The sequence below is a fragment of the Brugia malayi genome, assembly GCF_000002995.4.
Source record: "Brugia malayi strain FR3 genome assembly, contig: Bm_v4_Chr1_scaffold_001, whole genome shotgun sequence".
Lineage (NCBI taxonomy): Eukaryota > Metazoa > Nematoda > Chromadorea > Rhabditida > Onchocercidae > Brugia > Brugia malayi.
In genome coordinates this window covers 14047412-14070782 of record NW_025062475.1, presented here as the reverse complement: position 1 = coordinate 14070782, position 23371 = coordinate 14047412, and the positions used below count along the sequence as shown (strand labels likewise).

Genomic DNA, 23371 nt, shown 5'->3' with positions numbered 1-23371 from the left:
ACTATTATTATCATTATCACTGCTGCTGCTCTTATTGCTACTACTACTGATACGACTATTATTACGACGGCAAATTATCAAAATAAATAGCAGCAACAACAATATTAGCATACTGTTGTAAACAACAACAACAACAACAACAAGAAATATTATTCTTAATTTGCTACTGCTACTACTGTTAACTACTACAATAACAATAACAGGAAATATTACTGCTACTACTACTACGAATACTATTTATTTACTTATAACTCTATAACAAATAATTGCAATAATTTGTTTTTGTTTTGTTTTGTTTTTTTTTTTTTGGTGATTTATTTGAATGTTTTGGGTGAAAAAAATCAAATAATTGAAAAATTGATAAAAAAATTTTGATGCAATAAATGGTATGAAGGAGAAGGACCAAACATCGATATGTGTTGAGGAGGAGACAAATGCGACAAATAATACCACTAATGCGACGACAATATCATCAAATACAAGCAAAGAAATTTTTGATGATTCTTGCTTTAAAGCACCACTTCTTCTACCACCACGGTAAAAAAAAAAAAAAAATTATTAATAATAATTTTGATTAAAATTATATTTAATTATAATTTATTTTATTTTATTAATAAATATTTTTGTGTATTAAATTACTTTTTTTTTTTTTGCAATTCATTAATTTAATTTTAATTGTATGAAAATAATTTCAAATACAAATATTTTAATTATATAATTTATTGATAATTAATATAGTTTAATAAATTGTTGGGAAAAAAAAAAAAAAACAAAAGAAAGAAAATAGAATAATTGGACGTTCTTTTTTTTTTTTTTTTTTTTGAAGATATATTCAAATTTATTTTAGCTAATGAATAATCAATTTTATCTCATACAACGATAACTTTTTGATATAAAATGATAAAATTTTTTTTTTTTTTGAAATGAAAAAAGTGATTAAAAGAAAATTATTTTATGACAATTTCAAGATTTAATTAGATGTAATTATCCCATATAGTTAACATTGCAAAAAAAATTTTTTCTTTTTCTTTTCCTAAAAAAGTTACAATTAACGGATGAATGTTTAACCTTTGACCTTTGTGAATAATATAATTTAGTTAGTTTGATAATCGTTTTGCAAAAACTTTTAAACTTTTACTAATCTTTTTCATATTTGTCTTTTTCAATTTAAAAAAAAAAAAAACATACTCTTATTTTTTTGAAAGAATTAATTGTGATAATGACAAATAATTTCCTCTTTTTTAACTTTACATTTATCCATTTGAATTAAATTAGGTCATCGAGCAATATTTTTAATTGATATCGAAAATTGAACTAAAAATTTGAGATAAAAAATTGAAAAAGTCGATTATTGATTTATTAGTAAAATTGATTAATGCATATTGATTAGGCATATTTTATCATTTTAATCTTAGATTAATTCTTTGTTAATTTATTATTTTTAATTAATAATAACTTAAAATGATCAATTGACAAACATTTCTCATTTATTTAAATCAAAAAATAAAAAAAAAAAAAACGCATTCTTTGAGTTTAAATGAAAATAAAACGAAGAAAGGAACTACTTATCAAATTTTACCATTTATAAGAATAAGAGAGAAAGATATAATAGTTTTGAAATTTTGATATTAAATTAATTTTGGAAGAAAAAAGAGGGAGCAAAAGAGAGAGAGAGAGAGAGAATGGAAGATAAATATAAAGCTTAAAATTTTCCCTTTTCTCTCTCTCTCTCTCTTTTTCCCTCTCTCCCTTCCTCTGTTAGCATCTAAATTATTAGCAAATAATGTGATAATCATGTGTTTTCTCTTTTATTTATTTATTTTTCATTAATATTTTATAATTGCTATCATATTTAATTATCTGAAACAATTATTCAAATTTTCCGGGTTGCAATGACATGTGACAATTTGCATAATTTCATTTCATAATATTATTTCAAATAAAATAATTAAATTTCAAAAAAAAAAAAAGATGAAAATGGAGAATAATTTTAGACTTATTTTATCTGTGAAAAATATTTTATAAATTGATAAATTCTGAGAATGCTATAATATTCATACTAATTAAATATTTTTCATATTAAATTTCATACTAAAAAAAAATTTTAAAAAAAATTAAATATTTCAATGATATAGGAGTAGTAATAGTTAAATATTTAAAAAGAATTTAAAGAGAATGGAAAAACTTTCAATGAACAATGTTTTTGTGAAAAATTTTTTTTTTTTTTTGTAAATAATCGAAAAGGGAAATTCAATTTTTAAAAAAGAAATGTAAAATAAAATCAAAAAAAATAAAAAAGAAAAATTCTTTCTTTTTACAATTATTCATTTATTTGATTATTAGTATTCTCTAAACTTATCAATTTATAAAGTGTACACTTCTCATAGATATACATATGTTTTAATTTATAATAACTTTTTTTTCTTTTTTTTTTGTGAAAAAAAATTGATAAGAAAAGAATAATATTTTGTAAAACTTTTGAAACTTATTAATTTCTATTTGAAATAGTTTTTAATCCTGTAAACTTTTCTTTTTCTCTCTCTCTCTCTCTCTCTCTCTCTCTCTCTCTCTCTCTTGTGCTCATCAATTATTATTCATTTTTATTGCAGCATATAATATAAGAAGGAAAAAAAAAAGTTTTTTTTTTTTTCATTCATTTTAAAATTAAATGCATTTTAAAAAAAAAAAAAAAAGAAAGAAATAGGAGGAAGAGAAAAAAAGATGAAAATGTGTTAAAATATGGGAATGAAAGAAACGGAAAAGTCATTTCTTTTCTTTTTTTTTGTTATCATTTTCTATTTACGATTATTTTTAGCTATTTTATTCTTCATTTTCCTTTCTCTCTCTCTCTCTCTCTCTCCCTCTCCCTCTCTTTTTCCCTCTTTCTATCTCATGTCTCTTTATTCCTTGTTAAATTTAATATATATTTTTTTGTTGATAAAATTGATAAGATTTGATTATTTAATTATTAAGTATATATTTGCAATTATTTTTAGAAATAGAATTGTAATAATTTACTATTTTAACTTTTTTTATATTTTACTTTTCTTAATTTTATTTTATATTATTTATTATTAATTTATTTTATATTATTTATTATTAATAATAAACTGAAAAAGCAGGAAGGATGGTAAATTTTGCACAATTTTTATTAGATTATGCAATTTAAAATTTATATTTTTAAATAATATAATTAAGTTATGTAATTTTATTTTCTGATATAAAATTCGAAATTACAGGAAGAAAGGATTATTAAGAAAACGATGAAATTGCTAGAATTTAATAAAATGTTATAAATAATAATGATAATAATAAATATTTCTTATCATTATTATTATCATCAAATAATGATTATTATTACAAATATTGTAAAATTGTTGCCAACATTTATCAGTCATAATAAATTGTTAACAATTAATTGTTTTTTTCTCTTTTTTTTAAAAAAGTAAAAATAAAAATAAAAAATGAAAATTTGGTTTAAAATAACTTTGTAAGATTTATATATATGTACTTATCATGACTGATTAGTGCTGATTACTTTTTTTTTTATCATTTATTATTTAATTACATCATTTATTTTCCCATACTAATTATTCATTTTTGTTTTTTTTTTTTTTCGCTTTCTTTTTTTTCTCCTAATTTTTGAAATTTTAATCATAACTATCATTTAATTTTTAATTAGTTAAATTAACATTACAAAAAAATATTCCAATTTTATTTTCATTTATTAAATTTCATTTTTGTACTTTTCATTTTATCGAGCATTTTGATGATGCATTGCATTCTTTTAGATAAAGAAGGGATTTTCATCTTTTACAATTTTTCTCTTTTTTTTTTTTCATTTAATGCATTATTTTTATAGCATTTGAAAGGATTAAAAAAAAATAATAATTTCATTTAATATACATTAATTTTTTTTTTTTTTTTTAAATCAATTTAACAATTTCTAAAATATAAATAAATGAGTTTAAAGTTTAAAATTTACATTGTCATAACTCAATTTTAAGAAAAAAAGAAAGAATGAAGAAATTAAAATATTTTCAATATATCATTTTAGCTGAGTTTTTTTTTTTTATTTTTTTTTAAACAAATTTATATATATTAATTTTTTTTTTTTGAAATTTAATTTTTTTTCTTTTTTTTATAGGAAAAGTGTTGGACGTCGTCGTGGTAGTTCACTTCGTAACGGACAAACAATTAACGTTGATTCAATAGCAAAACAATCGTTAAGTTTAATTCAACCTGCTAAAGATGTAAAAGAGGGAACGTCAACCATTTCAAATGTAAATTTTTGTTTTTTCAATATTATATTGAATTTTAATAAAAAAAAAAAGTTATTAAAAAAAATAAAAAAAATGTTTAAAGTTATTTTTTTTAAAAAAAAAAAGCTTAAAAATTTCTTTAATTTAGCTTATGTAAATCATATTTAAAAGGAAAAAAAAATTAATTTTTTTTTTTTTTTTTACTTTATAATAAATAATTATTACTTTGATTTTTTTTTGTTTTGTTTGTCATATATGATAGATAGTTAATATTATTTTAAATAATTTTGTCATATTTATTTGAGTGTGAAGAAAATATGAGAAAATGAGAATTATTATTAAAATGAAGCTATAATATTCATAAATGATAAAGAGAATATGTAAATGATAAGCATTAGTAAATTATATTTAGTGATAATAAATATTTAAATTTGTCATATCGTACAAAGCGCACTATTCAATTGAGAAATATTTAATAAATAAAAGCAAATTACTGTAAATAACAATAATAATAATAATAATAATAATAATAATATTGATAATAATAATAGTAATAATAGGAATGATGATTAAAAAATAGAGATAAACAATTTTATGGTTAAATTAGTTTAATTATCCATCTATGTATATAACAATTAATGATAATGATAATAATAAGAAGAATAAGAATAACAATAATTGTTTAATTAGAAATTTATACAAATCATTATTAAATACTTAAATTCATTAGAAAAAAAAATTTCGGAAAAAAAAAAATGAAAAAACATAAACAAAAATTTTTGCTATACAATTCATAAATATGAAGAAAGATTTTTATATTTTTTTTTTTTTTTGTTTCCTTTTTTCTTTCTTTTTTTAATAATTTATATTTGCTTCAGTAAGCAACTAGATTGAATATAAAATTCATCATGATTAATTTTCTAAAAATTATCTAATTTCAGTTTTATTTCATCTTTTTTTTTTTAAAGTAAAGGTAAAAAATAGATAGAGGGAAATTGTTTTTTTTAAAGTAAAAAAAAAAAGCGAAAAACTAGAAAGGACATTTCTTTCCTTTTTTTTTTTTTTGATCATTTCTGTTTAAATATCATTTCATTTTTAGAAGATGACAATCTATCAATTTTATCTTATTTCTCTCTCTCTTTCTCCCTCTCTCTCTCTCTGTCCCTCTCTTTTTCATTCATTTCCCTTTCAATTTATTTTTTATGAAATAATTTTTCCTACTTTTTTTTTTCTTTTTTTCAATGAGATTTTTTTTTTTTTAGTTTTAATTTTAAACAAAATAACGATAAAAAGAAAAGAGTATAGAATATGGGTTAGAGGGAATAATGAATTTAATCATAAATTATTCATATTTCAAATTTTTAAATGATAGAATTCATTTATTGAAATAATCCAATTAGAGTTTAGAATTTAACGATTAAAATTTTAAATTTCGCATTTAGTAAAATATCGCAAATATTTACGAATATGCATGCAATTAAACGAAATTTTTTAGTTGCGAAGAGTGAAAAATTTTTCAATTTTTTGATTAAATTACAAATTAATTCATTAAATGTTATTTTTAATATGAAATATTATAAAATAATATTGATTTCTTATTTTTATTTTATTTTATTTCATTTTTTTTTTTTTTTTGATATTAGCAATAAGCAATAACATTTGATAATTTTTATTTGTTATTTAAACAAATGAAAGAAATGATAGTATTATTTATTATCATATGATTATTTCATATGCACTATAATGATAAGATCATTGTTATTTTAATTTTGATTTTAATTTAGATATCAGTTTTATCATTTGTATAAAATAAAATAAAATTAAAAAAGAAAGTAAGTAAGTAAAATTAAAGTTAAAAATAAAGTTAATTTTATTTATCATTGCTTAGCTATCGATATTGTTATGTTTATATTTAGAGGAAATGAAATATCATTTAAGTCTTTCAGTTTTTTTTTTTTTTTTTTTTCGTTTTTTGTTTTTTCTTTGTTTTAAATTTTATTTTAAATTAATCAATAAAGTAGCGATGATTTTTTTTTTTTTTTTGTTAGAAATTTAAAAAATATAATGAGGCTATAATTTATGATATTTTAAGCAATAAAATTTTGAAAATTAATTTTTTTTTTTTTTTTTTTTTTTTTTTTTTTTTTTTTTAAATTTTTAAAAAATTTTTTTTTTTTTTTTTTTTTTTTTATTCACATCGTTATTTTGATTAATGCATTAGTTTTGGTTTGCTTTATTCTTTTCTTTTTTTGTTTGTTTTTTTTTTAAAGACATATTATTATTATTGATTATACATTTTTGTTGGATTTATTTCGAGAAACAGAAGATCAAAAAAAAAAGCAAAAATAAAAAATAAAATTAAAAAAAAAGGTAAAAAAGATGAAAAATGAACGATCACAATTGATATGATCATTGAATATTGCACTTATAATTATTTCTTATTTTAAACTTTTTTTTTTTTTTTTTGATTAGCTTTTTACTAACATTTTTTTAAAAAAAAGGAAAGATAATTTGATGAAAATTTTTATAATTCTTAGAATTCTTGGATTTTAATTTTTATATATGATGCATAAAATATAATTCAAATTTACATTTAAAAGAAATATTTTTATGAAAATTAAAGAAATGATTGAACATTTTATAGAATCAACAAATTAATTTCAATGATAGAAAAAAAAGTGACTAAAAATTTTATTGTTTGTTTTACTGTGAAATAATTTTTAATTAATTCATTCACTTAAATATTATTATTATTATTTTTTATATATTATTTATATTATATTATTATTATTAATTTTTTATACATTTAAATATTACTAGCATTAAATTTCATCTAAATATTCATTTAAATATTAATAAAATATAAGAAAAGTATAGGAATTATAATTCGCTATTTAAATTTAAATAAAAGTAAATAAGTTTAAATGTTAATTAGCCAAGATCATTTGATCATTGGAATTTATCATCTTTGATTTTGGAGTAATTAAAGTACTTTATTGACATTAACTTGGACATTTTAAGTTAATGTAAATAAAACATTGCATTAAGGAAAGTGTAAACAAATACGACAAAATTCTTTTAACAAATAAAATTAACGATGACAATAAAATTTTAGTTTGTAAATGAAAAGTAGGAAAAAGGAAAATAAAAAAAACTTTAAAATTTATAACATGAACAATAATTAATTAACAAAAAAAAAAAAAGAAAAAAAAAAGGGGAAAAATTGAAGAAGGCAATAATAATTGTAATTTAATCATTTCATTTATTAATTAATAAAATTAAAAAAAAAAAATTTATTTACAGGATTCGATGTCATGTTCATGTTCACAAACATATGTAAAAACATTATTGGTAAAAGACAAAATTACATTATTGAAAGAATCAATTATTGATGATTTTTCCTTGTTGATGTTCAAAAATTTAAATGATTTACAGGTCATCTTTGTTTATTTTTATTTTTATTTTTGCTTTTTTTTTTTTCATAATTACAAAAAAAAGGAGAGAAAGAGAAGAGAGAGAGAGAGAGAAAGAAAGAAAGAAAGAGTACTAATCAATTTAAATTTTTTTACGAAAAAGCTATTTTAAAATTTTTATGTCCTTTACTTTTCTTTTTTTTTTAATTTGAAAAAAAAAAGGAAAGAAAAGAGAAGAAATCATATGATATTATTCATATGGATGACAAAAAAAAGAAAGAATATTAATAAGTATTTAAAGGATTTTTAGCGCTAATCGATTACACTTTTTAGTTTTCTTTTTTTTTTTTTTGTTTAAATGTTTAAATTTATTTGTTAGTTTTTCCTTTTTCTTTTTTTTGAAAAAAAAAAAGAAAAGTATGAAATAATATTATAATGTGAAATAATTTTCTAATATTTTAATTCAAAAAAAATTTTTCATTTCATTTTTAATAATGAGAGAATTATTCCTTTTTTCTTTTCCTAAAATTTCAATTTTCTTCATTGATAGAATAAAATATTTATATGTAAATATGTATGTATGCATGTGTATGTATGTGTATGTATGTGTGTGTATGTGTAACGTTTGGGAATAAAACATACCGCCGCGCTCGATTGTCCTTCACCTGATATCGTCCTAGTTTTAGGAAAAAGAGTAATCCATCCTATCCTTTCTCCTTTTCCTATCCATTCATTTCTTTCGTGCTCTTTAAAATTACTTTTGTTAAAGAAAAGTTACTAAAACAGAGAGAAAGAGGGAAAGAGAGAGAGAGAGAGAGAGAAAGAGAATGGAAGCTTTTAAATTTTGTGGCATGTAGATTTTCTATTGCGAATAAATTGTAATGTTGATTTAGGGTCATGAATTTCTTTCATTTGTCAATGTTAAATTTCTTTATTTTGATGTAAAGTATTTAAAAAATAAATTAAATTTGTTTTTTTTTTTTAAAATTTTAATTGTTTCTTCATCATCTAATCATTTTGTTAATTTTCAGGTCTTTCAGGACGAACTGAAAGCTATCAAAGCAAAAGAGGAAGCAGAAGAGAAACGGCGTAGGTATGAGGAAAATGTACGGTTAGGCTTAATTAAGAAAAAAGGCCGCAAAAGTAAGGCCCAATTAGAGAAGGAGCGAAAACTGGAGAGGAGACGTTTACGACGTGAAAAGAAGGAGCAACGTCGAAGAGATCGTAGAGAGCGTCGAGAACGTGGAGTGCGTGAAGGAACTAGCATTGATAGCGAAGAGCGACGATTACGCAAAGAGAGAAAACGTGAGCGAAAAGAACGACGTGAACGTGAAATGCGTGAGCGTGAATTAATTGGTGATGAAAAATTGGAAAAGAAGGAGCGTAAGCGAAAATTGAAAGATTCAAATGCAACTAAAAAATCCTCTCGACAATCGGTTAGTTTTTTGCATTTTACATTTAAAATATTTGAATATTTGACATTCGTATGCCATAACTCATTATCATATAAAGTGAGAAAAGTTTAACTTTAACAGCATGAAATTTTTATTTTTGAATAGAAATAAAATTATTTTAGTTTTTTTTTTTTCTTTTTTAAAAAAAGAAAAAAAAATTTTGATATATGAAATAGTTGTAAAGAGAAATGAATGGTTAAAAAAGCAGCAGCAGCAGCAATCAACTTATTTTAAAGATTTTTTTTTTTTCTCTCTCTCCTAATAACATGTATTTTTATTTTAAAGTTGAAATGTGTAATGCTTAGTTTGAAGAGATTTTGTGTGAAGAAGAGAAAATATGGCAAGAAAAGTGAGAGAGAGAGAGAGAGAGAGAGGGAGAGAGGAGAGAGAGGTATTATGAGTGGAAGAAAAAAAAAATAGAAAAAAAACTTCAAAAAATTTGAGCAAAATGGAACCGGAATTTTTCAATTTTTTGTTTGCAACAAAATGGGCTTAGTGAATTGTTTCCAAATGATTCTTTTGAAAATTTCTTTTTTTTTTTTTTTTATTTTTCCTTTTCTCTCTCTCTCTCTCTCTCAACAGAAAAAAGAAAAAAAGGAAATAATAATGATTTGATAAATGTGTTTCAATTCATTTCATTTTATTTTTTTGTTTTATTAATGATAACTTTTAATATTTTAAAATAATTTTATTGATTTTGTTCAATTAGTATTGTTATTTTATTTCATGAAAAAATGAGAAAAAAAAAAAAAATGAATATAAAATGACGTTAGAAAAATGAGAAAAATTTAGAAATTTTCTTTCATTCTCATATTCTTTTTTGCTTAATTGAAAAGTAATTTAGCAAAAAGAAAGAATAAAAAAAAAAAAAAAAAATGAATAAAAAAAAAAAAATTATTGAAATACAATTTTTTTTTTTTCTTTTCTTTTCTTTTCTTTCTCTCTTACCTTCTCTTTCTTTATTGAATTTTTTTATGTTTTATTTTAAATTTATTTTTTGAATGAATAATTTATTCAATTAGAAATGAATCAAATTAGATGAATTGATTGACACATATTTTTGGACGTAAAAATTTTCCCTTTCAATGTTACAACGTAAATTCATTTCTTTATAAGTAGCAATAAAATAATATAATATTATGAGATGAGCTAAAATGACGTATCATTTTTTTTTTTTTTTTTTGATTAATATTATTTTGAGATATTTCTATTTTTTTTTTTTTTTTTTAAAAAAAGAGAAAACATTTTTTTCATTTTCCATTGTAATCAATCATACATTGTATGATTATTTATTTGATATCTTAATAAAAAAAAAAAATGAAATGTTTAAAATGGTTTATTTGACTATTTTAAAAGAAACAAAAAAAAAAAAAAGTAAATAAAAATAAAATTAAAAAAAAAAAATGAGAAATTTACACTTTTTACACCTTTTGCTTTTTTTTTTTCATCCATAAAATGTGGTTTTTCTCTTTTTTTTTTTTTTTTTATACAAAAACTTAAAATGATTGAAGGATTATTTTACACTTTTCTTCTTCTTCTTTCATACAATGTTCAAAAATTTTTATTTAAAGAGGCCAAGGTATTGTAAACTGTTGAAATTTCTTGCATATTATCATTGAATAAGGACTATCTTCCCAAGGGCATCCATAAAATTTGTTAAACCTTTTTTTTTTTTTTTGACAATAAATAAAAAAACTCTTCATTTAACTAACTTTTTTTTTTTCTTTTTAGTTTATAATAGTTCAAATTTATTTATTTATTTTTTTTTTTAAATAAATTATTTCAATCTATTCATTTAATTTTTGTTGTCAACATTGTTTTTATTGTCAAATGCTTGTCTGATTGTTATTAGTTGCTAAAATCATATATATATTATGAATTTTTATATTTGACGTTTTTTTCATTTTTTATTTACCATATACATTTGATAATTTTCACGCATTTTACACTTCCGTTTGTTTCACGTATTCTACGTTTCTTTCTTCTACTTTGTATTTCTTTTTTTTTTTTCCTGTTATACGTCATATTTGTGTACAGCATTGTTAGCGTCAAATGAATATGAAAGAAATGATTCAGTGGTTTAATTAATTAAACTAACATTTATTAAAATATCATTTTTGTACTCACGTCTTTTACGTAGTCACGTCTTTTACGTGTTTCACATCTTCACCATATCTACATGCATACATTTATATACTATCAACGTATACGTCATTTTATCATATTTGTTTGCTTTTTCATTTTTCTTTTCGATCGTAAAAAAAAAAAAAAGACCATAGAATTTATGTATCCAATAATTAAAAACTACATTTGATTTATTTATTTTTTTTTTTTTTCCTTTCTTTTTAATTTATTGTTTCATTTTGAAAAATTCCCTTTAATAAATTACAAATGTGAAAAAAATGAGTGAAAAAAAAAATTTTGTCTGTTTCGGAAATGACAGCAATTTGTAAGTTATATAAAAAAAAAGAAAAAAGAAAAACGAAAAGATTAGAAGAGAAAAGAGAAAATGAAAAAAAAAAAAAGATTGAAAAATTTTTTTTTTTTTTTTGAAAAATCTTTCGTTAGCTTATTGAATTCTTAATTAATGATTGGAGGATAAATGGATTGAAAAAGTGGGAGAGAGAGAGAGAGAAGGGAAAGAGCGAGAGAGAGAGAGAGAGAGAAAAAAATGAAAATATTCCCTTATCGCAATTTTATTTCCTTTTTTTTTTTTCCTTAATTTTATCTTTCGTTCCGTTTTTTTTTTTTTTTTTTTAGTTTATTTTAAATTCTATTTCATTCTTCACTTTGCTTTCTCACTCTTCTTCTTCTCTCTTTTTTTTTTTCCTTTTTTTGCTTCTTTTTTTCTTAAAATTAAAATTATGCTTACTTCTTTATATCTTTTGTTGCTTCATTTTTTCTCATATCTATCCTTTCATTTTTTCTTTTTTTTTCATCCTATTTCTTATCCTTTTTTTCTCTCTCTCTCTCTCTCTTTTCCATTATCGATTTTAATTGTCATTTTGTTATTTTATTTTTTCTTAAATTTTTTTTTTTCTTTTTTTTTTAGAAATCGACCTTATAGGACATTTTATTTTCCAGCAAATTGCATATATTTATTATATTATTGATATGTGAGAAATTCATTCTACGTCATACTTTTTTGTTAAAGAAAATATGTAGCAAATCGATTTCTTTTTCTTTTCATTTTATTTTTTCTAAAAAAGAAAAATGAAAAAAAAAAATAAATAAATAATATTGAAGAAAAATTTTTTTTTATTTTTAAAGATAAGAAAAAAAAAATATGGAAAGAAAAGCTTTTTTTTTTTTATTTTATTTTTCTTCGTTTTCTCCTTCTCAGTAGTCATTTTTATATTTTTAAAATTCAATTTTTTTTTTTGAGTATTACTTCTGTCAAATACATTTGGAATAATTGAAGATGAATTATATTTAGTAAAAAAAAGAAAATAATTATCGTTTTTTTTTTTTTTTTTTTCATTTTTTCCAGTTTTTTTTTCCTCTTTTTTGAATAGATTTAGTTTCGTTCTCATTTTTCTCATTCCATTCTTTTTTTTTTTTTCGTTTGTTTGTTTGTTTGTTTGTTTATTTAATGTTTAAATAAATAGGCTGAAATATTTTTTAGACATTATATAATTATATTTTTATTTAAATTTGCTTTTCCACTTGTTATTTTCTTTCTCATCTCTTCGTCTCCCTCTTTCTCTCTCTCTCCCTCTTTCTCTTTCTCGGCCTTCTTTACTTAGATTATAATTAATAGTGAAATTTTAATTAAAAAATAAAGAAGTGGAATTTATACCCAATTATCTCAGTTCATATTCTATTTAGAAAACATTTCAAAAATACTAAATATCACATTACGAGAAAAAAAAAATTTGTAAACAAAGAAAAGTAAAAGGGAGAAAAGCATATTTCAATTCTTTCTTTATATATATATATATATTTTTTTTTTCAATAATTTGTCATCATTTCTATAGTTTTCTCTACTACTATCAATCTTCGACTGATAATAATATTTTTTCTTTTTTTTTAAAGAAAAATTTAAAAAAAAAAAGAAATTTAACTTTAATTTATGTATTGTGAGATTTTTTTTTTTTGGCAGAGGGAGAAGGAGGAGAAAGAAATTAGAGAGATCAATTTAAATTAAATTTTAAACATTGCACATGTACATGGTTTGGTGGTTTAAATTTACAAGACTGTGATATTTGTTGGGGGAGAAAAATTAGAAAAATCAATTTAAATTAAATTTAAGTAATGCCATCATGTATGTACATAATATTGTTTTCCTTTCCCTTAATACCTCTCTCTCTCTCTCTCTCTCTCTCTCTCTGTCTGTCTCTCTACGATTTTTTTTTTCTGTTCGCATGTAGATATTTCATTGCTTTAATTTAATTTAATTTAATTTTTATTTTTTTGGTTTTTTGTTTTCTTTTCATTTGACGACAATTTGTCCATTTTTCATTTCTAACATTTCTTTCATCTAATTTTGTTTACATTCATTAATTTATCAAATTAATTAGTCAGCCAGTCAGTCAGTTGGTTAGTTAGTCATTCAGTCAATCAGTCATTTAGTTAATTTGTTAGTTAGTTAGTCATTCAGTCAGTCAGTCAGTCAATCAATCAATCAATCATTCAATCATTAATTCAATCATTCGTTATTCTCAACGAAGCATTCGTTCATTTTTTTTTTTCTCTTTTTCCTTGTCATTTTTATTTTTTAACTTTTTCTTTTCCTTTTTCCTTTCTTCATTTCTCTGTTATTTATCATTTCATTTCATTTCTAATTTCTCTTATTTCATTCATATATATTTTTCTTTTTTTTTTTCTTTGTATCATTTCATTTGCATTTATTTTCATCCCTTTATTATCTTTCTAGATATTTTGTTATTATTATTTAAGATATAAATTTTAGATTGCAATTTCAATCATTTTTTTTTTTTTTTGTACTCTCAAACCTTCTCTTCCTCTCTCTCTCTCTCTCTCTCTCTCTCTCTCTCTTTCTCCTATAAATTTTTATATGGTTGTCCGTTTTTTTTTCTTTCTAATCATAATATTTCACAGTAGTTGTTCATCATTAATCAATGACCTTTGTTGAATTTTTTTTTTTTTTTATTCCCTCTTTTTATTTATTTATTTTTATTTCAATTGTCAAATCTTTCCTTTCTCCTCCTGTCTCTCTCTCTCTCTCTCTCCACTCCTCCTATCGTTTCTTTTGCCCTCTCTACATGCATGTAATTATTCTCTTCATTTTCGTTTTTTTTTCTTCCTCCCCCTCTCTCTCTTTCTCTTTCTCCCTCTTTGCTTCCCTGAGTTTTTTTCAATCTCTTCCTAAGATAATAAGAGAAAGAGAGAGAGAGAGAGAGAGAGGGAGGGAGGGAGAAGATGAAAAAAACCTAAAAGTGTAATGTAATGGAAAAATATATGAAGGAGGGAAAAGTTCCTGGGAGTGTGTTACCCAGATCGAATTTCTCCTCTCTCTCTCTCTCCCTTGCATTCCCAGGGGGCAGTACCCTCAGTCCACATGTCCACCTCCACCTTCATGTCTTAAGTGCCCTGCAAGTACTTGTTGGTGCCACCACCGCCCCGCTGGCCAAATGCGCCACGATCGGTTCTCTGTGTCGGGCGGGGGATGATGTTACTTCCTTCCCTCCTATCGGTTGCTTTGAAGGACATCGTTCCCTTTTCATCATTCTCCTATCATGTTTATATACATGTATGTGTCTGTCTATGTCTGTCCGTGTATGTGTGTGTTATTGGCGGAATTTGATAGGCGTTAAAATCTTTTTGCGCCCTTCCGCTTCTCTCTCATCATCATCCTTCTTCTATTCCGTTGTGGTTTTCTGATCATCATTAGCTGGTACAGAATTATCATCAATTGCCTAACCATATTTCCACTTCGTTTAAAAAAAATTTTTTTTTTACCCTCTCCCTTTCTCTCTCTCTCTCTCTCTTCCTCTTTTTTATTTTCAACTTTAAAATATAATTTTTCCTTTATTTTTCTCTCCTCTCCCCTCTCTCTCTCTCTCTCTCTCTCTCTTTTCCTCTTGCTATTCTTTGTTAAAAAAGAAAAAAAAATTTTTTTTTCTTTAAAAATTAAACATAATTGTAGTAATAGTTATTGTTATCATTTGTTGGTTTTTTTTCCTTTTTTTTTTTTTTTTCTTCAATTTTTAAAATTAAAGAAATATTAGTTTTCAGTGGAAAATAATATTTAAAATAGATGTAATGATGATATCATCTTATCATTTTCTTCTTTACTCTAATCTCTCTTATCACAAATTATATCTCTAATATAATTATTTTGTTTTTTTTTTTTTTTCATTAATTTATTTATTTATCATTCTTACTTATTTATTTAGATTCGGTTATTAAATTTATTATATATGCCAATAGGAAATTTAATACTTTTTAAAAAATTGAAATTTTAATTTTCAAAAATTAATTTTTTTTTTTTTTTTTTTTGTAGGAAATTTAAATACTAACTACAATAAGTTGATGATATAATCATTTACAGGGATAGATAGATAGATGAAAGGGAGTTAAAAGAGCGCCAGAGTTTCTTTCTTTGGCTGTGTTCATCGTTCTTCAATCTTTTGTCGTTCCTGCAAATATGCCACACACACCCACACATACACTTACATATGTATGTGTATGTGTGTGTGTGTGTGTGGCTATCTGTCTGTGTATGTATGTGTGTGTGTGTTGAAAATATTAAAATATGATAGAAGCATGTATGAAAAGAGTTAAGGGATAGTGTTAAAATTCACAGTTTGACCCATATCATCATCTCATCGTATTTTCTACTTTTTTGTTTTTTTTTTTTTTTTTTTTTTTTTTTTTTATTTAGTTTAAATTTTTTTTTTTTTTGAATTTTTTACAATTGGTTTATTTGTTTATTTGTTATGTTTTATTTGATGAATGTATTATTGTGAAATTTATTTAAGGTATAATAAATAAGTAATTGAGTAAATAGTAATGTATCATTAAATAATTAATCTTTTTTGACTACGATTGATGATTATTGTTATTAATTTATATGAAAAATTAACAAATAATGTCAACAAATTAATTATTTGATATTTGAAATGGAAATGAATTAATATGTCACATTTGGATGATTTTCTATTTAATTAATTGATATATTTATTTTTATTTTTTTTTCTTTCACCTATAATGATTTTAAGAAATGATCGTTCGTTTTTTTTTTTTTTTTTTCTTCTCCTTCATTGATTTTTTTTTTTTTTTTACGAACAAAAAAAAAAACAAACAAAACAAATAATATAAACAAATGGTGATGAATGGTAGATTTGCTTTTTATTATTTTAGTAAAACATTCTAACATTTTTGCATTATTTCTCTTCCATATCAGTTTATGATTGTTGTAAATATGCGATAAATTTATTTCTCATTCCTTCCTTCTTTTTCTCTTTTTTTCATTTCTTATTCCATCAAAAATTACAATTTTTTGTTATTTTAGTCTTTTCAGTTTAAAAAAAAAAAATTATCGTTTTTAGTGTTTAATATTAATGATTACTTACTTTTCTGATTATATCATAATCATATGTGTGTGTGTGTGTGTGTGTTTTTGTTTTAAAAATTATTATTTTTGACGATGAGAAATGAAATACTATCAATTGTAGAATTTTAAAAATAGCCTTATTTACTAATATTTTTATAAGCAATTTGAATACAGATTAGCTGAATTGATTCAATAGAAATTATTTGATGAAAGATAATAAGATTAAAAATGATGATGAAGAAATATAAATAATAGTAACAATGGTGATATTAATAGTAATAATATTTACTATTAATATTTTTGACTATTATTATTATTATTATTTATTCTTTTTTCTCTATTTATTCTCTTTATTCTTATTATTTACCTACTATTACAATTATTATTGTAGTAAGAGAGTAAAGGATGAAAATATCAAATCAAATCAAATAAATGGGTTAATTTTATTGAATCATTTTAATATAATCGGATGAAAAGAAGTGTAATTTGAATGATAGATTAAATTGTCTGATGTGTATCAGTTTTTCTTTTTTCTTTTCTTTTTTTTTTTTCTCTTTTTCGGTTTCCAAATTTCAATCATTTCTTATCGTTTCGTTTATTCCTAACTGTTAAATTAAATTGATAAATGTATAGTTTTGAGATCATATCATGATTATCAGTTGTATCAAATGTAGAATGTATCGGAATTATTTGACTAAAGGTTACAAATATATGTTTAAAAAAAAAATTTCTTTTTTTTTTCTTTGAAATTCTAATTTAAATTGTTCAATTTTATATGCATTAAATTTCCATGTTGTTTTTTTTTTTTTTTTTTCTTTTAAATTCATTTTTAATGATTGGAATGAGTCAGCGTGTCATTCATTAGTAATTGACCTTAAACTTTAATTCCAACTTCATTTTTTTGTCGAATTTTTCTTTTTTCTTCAAATAACTGAATTGCTAATTGGAAATTTATTCATTCATGAGCAATTTTCAATTAGTACTTCAGTTGCAAAATGGAAATGGAAATGTAAATGGAAATGAAATACTGATTAGCTAATAATGCAGGGAGCAAATAATGAAACAGCTGAATAAGCGAAAAATTGAGCTTTTAATGTTTGCTAAATGCATGCATGGTTGCTTGATTAATGATTTAGGAATATCATTATTAATACTGTTATTATGTATTTACCTTATTCTCATTCATTCATTCATCATTTCGGAATATTTAATTCGATATTAATAATTTCCTATTTCAGTACGTACCGGAATAAATTAACCAATTTATTATGTGTATTATGTATTATCAGTAATGTGATAATTAATGATTAACTGATTATAATATTATATTAAGTAATGAGTAAGAAAATGAGAGAGAGAAAAAAAAAAGAAAAAAGCAAACTAAATAATAAATGAAAATTGGATGAAATTAAGTTTATTCGATCATATATAGATTCTCTTTTCCTCTCTCTCTCTCTCTCTCTCTCTCTCTCTCTCTTTTGCTTTTATTTATTTATTTATTTTTATTTTATTTTAATTTTTTTTTTTTTGGATTTTCTTCCTTGAGAACAATTAAATTAATTAGAAGAGAAATGATGAAGAAAAAATTTAGGACATGTGATAATGATTTGGTTGAATGTATTTGTATTGAACAATGATAATTATCATGATAATGATATCAGATTTGAATGAGTTCATTTTTCATTGATAGTTAATGATATATCAATTAATCGTTATTTTCTTTTTTTTTCTTTCACTTAATGAGTTTTACCGAAAAATTTAACTTAAAATTTAAACAAAATATAAATTGAGAGATGTGTATGTGTCGGGTGCAAGTCATTACAATTTATTTATCTTATCAAATATATCAGTTGTTACAAAAAAAAAAAACTGTTAGGTTGTTAGAATCATCGTAAATAATAAAGGAATTATTTTTTTTTTTTTTTTAATCAGTTTATTAATTTAAGAATAAATATTAATGAAATAAAGAATGAAATTTAAATTAAACATTATTATTAATTTTAACAAAAAAAAAGAAAAAGAAATGTGAGAAATAAATTGTATTGTTGAAATGATTATTATTATTATTATTATTATTATTATTATTATTGTTATTAAATAGTAAGAAATTTGAGATGGAGAAAGAAAGAGGAAGAGATAAAAAGAAAAAAAGATAGTATAGTAATGAAAAATAAAAAAAATTTTTTTTACGATATTTGCTTTATTTCATTTTCCTATAAATTGTCAAAAAGAAGGAAAAAGGGGATTTGATTGCGTGTAGTGATTGATAGTGGTGATAATAGGTGATAACGATAATAGTGATAACATACATGTAGGTATGTATGTATGTATGTGTCATCTATCACTACACATACACATACATGCACAGACATACACATACATGTATAATGGTATATTTTTAAAAAGAAAGGAAGAAGGAAAAAATTAAAATAAAGATTAGAATGTGAAATGAACGAACGATAATTTTATGATTCTTCTATATAAACATTCGAGAGAGGAGAAAAGGAGATGGAAGAAGGGATAAAAGATTGAGAAATGAGCTGATAGCATTACATTTTATTATGTTAAAATGCAACAAGAGAAAAGGAGAAGAAGGGAAAGAGAGAGAGAGAGAGAAAATAAGTGTAAAATTTAGAAGATTGAATGATTGGAGAGTTTGGAATGAATGAATTACAGAGAGAGAGAGAGAGAGAATAGTTGTATTATGTTGGATAAAGTTGAGAAGAGAAGGGAATTGAAAACCGGACTAACCGTTTTGTTGAAAATTATGGTTGAATGAATGAATGAATGAATGAATTAAAAAGGTGCGTGGGTGAAATGGGTTGTAAAATTGGGAGAAATTTCAAAATGATTGATCATTTGTATTAGTTGCAGGAACTTTTTTCTTTTTTTTTTTTTTTTTACTTTTTGTTTTTTTTACAATTTCATTTTAAATTTTTCTTTCTCTTTTTTTTTTAAAAAAAAAAAAAAACGGAAAATAGTTCTTTTTTTTTTTTTCGTTGTCTAAATTTTAATGGCTGATGTATGATTTATCAATCAGTTTATGTCAAATTTTTTTTCATCTGCTTTTCCTCTTCCTTTTCCTTTCTTTCATTCTTCTTCTCTCTCTCTCTCTCTCAGGGGTATTTTTAGGATTGCATGCTACTTTTTACATTTTCCTTCCTTTTTTTTTCCCCCCCCCCCTTTCATGTGTTCAAATATTTGACAAATGCTATTATTACTATAACAATTATTATTAATATCAGTTATAATCAATTCAGTGATAATGATAAAGTGATAGCATAATTCTAGTAATAATAGTGGAAAGAGAATGCAAATTTATTAATATGAAATTATTGTTTTAAAAAATTTCAACAAAAAGAATAGCAAGAAAAGTTTGTATTACAAACTATACTGTTATTTCGATTATTTATCATTTAATTTGTTGTTTGTTTATAAATTTTTTTTTTTTTTTTTTCTGCAAAATAATAATCAGAAAGTATCATTGAGAGAAATTTTTTTTCTTTTTTAAATTATTCAAACTAAATATTATATTATAGTAATTGTTAGGGGAAATTGTTCACATTTTTAATTTGCATATATTTTCCATCGTTTCAATTTCATTCCTATTTCTATTTTTTATTTTTTGTGAAAATTAAAAAAGATAAGAAAAAAAAAACGAATTGCACTCATTAATTTATGAATTGCATCATTAATCATTAATAATTTTTTTTTTTTTTTTTTTTTGAGAAAAAATTTTTTTAATTCATAAATTACAAATTCATATTTATCACTTCCATTATTACAATTAATTGTTATTTTTTCTTTCCTTCCTTTTTACTTTTTTTTTTTTTTTACCTCTAAAATTTATTATTTCCAAAATTAATTTGTACTTTGCTCTTTTTGCTTTTTTTTTTCTCTCTGTCTCTCTCTCTCTCTCTCTCTCTCCTTATTCTTCTTCTCCATTTTGCTTATTATCTTCAATATATGAAGTATGAAAAATAAATTTGATTATAGGATGTATCGTAAAGTTTAATAGCAAAAAAAAAAAGAGAGAGAGAGAGAAAAAAAAAACAGAGAGAAGAGTTGAGAAAGATCAAAGTATCATATTTAAAAATGATAAGAGAAGCGGAAAAAATGAAAGGAAAAAAAAAAAGCGAAGAAAAATCAGAAACCAATTTGTTTTGTTTTGTTTTTTTTTTTTTTGTTCCTTTTCTTTCTTTGGTAGTTTAAATTTTTTTTTTTATTAAATTTATTGCAAATAGTAATTCATTTTTCCTTCTTTCTCTCTCTCTCTCTCTCTCTTTAAAATAGCTTTTATTTGTATTTTTTTTTTTTTCATTTTTGTTAAGGTCAAATATTTCTCATGTAAAATCTAATTAATTTCTATGAAAAAGAAAGAGAAAAAAAAAAGAAGAAGGAAAAGGAAAGTAGAAAAATTGAAAATTTATTAAACTAATGAATGAATGTAAATGTATTTAAGCAAAAATTTTTTTTTTTTGCCATTACTTTCTTACTCTTTTTCACTTCTATTATTTCCTTTTTTTTTTTTTTTTTTGCTTTTTTATTTTATTTATTTATTTTAATAAAGCATTTTTGATTATATAAATTAAAAAAAAAAATAAAATAAAATGCAAATTAAAAAATTCCAACTATTTGTTTCTTTCTTTCTTTCTTTCTTTGTGTGTGTGTGTGTTCTTTTTTCTTTTATTTATTTTTATTGCAAAAATTTTTGCTTCGCTAATTGTTTAAGAAAAAGAAAAAAAAAAAACGGAATTTTTTTTTTTGTTTTTTCATGAAAAAATGGTTTTAAAATTGAAGTTAAAACAATGAAACAAAGAATTTGCTTCTCTCTTTGTTTTTTTTTTTTTGATTGATTGATTGATTGATTGATCTAATATATTTGTTGTTGGAATATATTTAAAAGGTAAACATCTATCCTACTTCCATATTTATTTTCCTCTTTTGTTTGTATATTTCGAAAATTTCTAATTTTGGTTTTCTTTTACGATTATTTGTTTTCTATTTATTATATATGTATTTGAATCTTTCTCCCTAACAACCATTTTTTTTTTTTTTTTTTGAAAAGATTAGATTTATTCGAGCATTTTTTTTTTGTTGTTTTTTTCAAAAAAAAAAGAGGTTATTTTAAAATTTTCATTGAATTTTAATCTTTTTATTACATCAGAAAATAAATAAAAAGAAAGAATTGTAAAAGTATTTATATAAACTAGAAATATTTATTTACATATATATATATTAACGAATATTATATATGTATATCAAATATTTTCTTTCTTCTATAATTATTATTTTGTTCAATTTTTTTTTCATTTCTACCTTCAATTAAGGGTAAAATTTACCCATTTCATTCCTTTTATTTCAATATCTCCTTCTAACTTCTTATATAATATATGATTTATTATTATTCATCAAACCTGTTTATGAAGTAGAGGGCATTACTCTCCTCCTTTCATTTCATATTTGATTAAAATATTGGTGATGAATTTTTCCTTTTCTTTTCTCATACTCTCTTTTAATCCGCAATCTTTCATCATTCTTTCCAGTAATTACCATTAATTTATATCGCGGAACTTCGATTAATAATGTTTATATATGATCAAAATAATTTTACTTATTTCAAATATATTATTTTTATTTTTGCTTATTTCATTTAGTGTTCATTTCATAAGCTTATTTAATTTATAAAATCAATGTTTATTGTTTAAATTATTATATACATTACATATTAAAAATGATTATTTTTAATCTTTTTTACCTCATTTTGCATAATTATTGGTTGCCAATTTATGTGATATATTTAATTTTTATTAAATAAGTATTATTCATTAATCTTTTTTTTAGCTCTTTTCTTTCAATTTTGCATAATTAGCTATTGATTTATAACACATATGTTTAATTTTATTTATACATTTGTAAATGTATCACTCATTAGTTTCTCTTATTCTTATTTCTCTTTTGCATAAATTATTTTTCCACTGATTTCTCCATAATTAATTTAGTAATTCATTATTAATAAAAAAAAAAAAAAAACGAGAAATTTTTATTTTTGTTTTGCAAAAGAATCCAAATAGATTTGTCAATAAATAAGCATTTCAAATGAAATTCTAATAAAATTATATAACAATTGGATTAAATTATAACTGAAATGTGGGATTAATCTTAAATTTTTATATAATATTATTTATAAGAATAATACTAAATTCATAGGTTAAATAATTTAAAATAAAATTTTTCCATTTCTTCATTACTATTCATTTTTTTTTTTTATTATTGAAAAAATATTATCAAATTAATTCATTGTCAAGTTTTCATCTTTTGATAAAATTCTTTTCGTTCTTTTTTTTTCTTTCTCTTTTTTTTTCTCTCTCTCTCTCTCTCTCCATATATATATATATCTCTCTCTCTCTGTAATATTTTTGTTTAAAAAATAGAGTGGTATTTCAATCATGATAATGCACATTTATCAGGATTTTTCATCATTTTCATCATTCATTCAATTACTGATAATACTTTTCTCATTTTCTTTCTTTCTTTCTTTTGCCCTCTCTCTCTCTCTCTCTCTCTCTCTCTCTCTCTTGATTTCCTTCTTTTCATTGGTTTATTTGATTAAATGATAGTGTAAAAAAGGAAAAGAAAAAAAGAAGAGAGAGGAAAGAATTGCTATTATTGTAATATTTAATGAAATGATTGAATGATTTTTGATTGTTTGATTGTTATTCA

At 21.7% G+C, this 23371-nt stretch overlaps 1 protein-coding gene and 2 further genes across 3 annotated transcripts; 1 reads left to right on the top strand and 2 right to left on the bottom strand.

Annotated features, from left to right (window-relative positions):
* Positions 1–388: 388 nt before the first annotated feature.
* Bm8495 (reticulocyte binding-like protein 2b, putative) lies at positions 389–9201 on the top strand (the record flags this gene model as incomplete). Its single annotated transcript, XM_043077825.1, has 4 exons — positions 389–537; positions 4148–4283; positions 7566–7697; positions 8707–9201. 4 exons carry the CDS (start codon positions 389–391, stop codon positions 9199–9201), a joined length of 912 nt encoding a protein of 303 aa, XP_042933759.1.
* A 5182-nt stretch (positions 9202–14383) lies between these two features.
* Positions 14384–14515, bottom strand: Bm16217. The gene has a single exon (XR_006228053.1). The product of XR_006228053.1 is annotated as a pre-microRNA Bm16217 (primary transcript).
* Positions 14516–15741: 1226 nt separating this feature from the next.
* On the bottom strand, positions 15742–15801 carry Bm16219. The gene has a single exon (XR_006228054.1). The product of XR_006228054.1 is annotated as a pre-microRNA Bm16219 (primary transcript).
* Positions 15802–23371: the final 7570 nt, after the last annotated feature.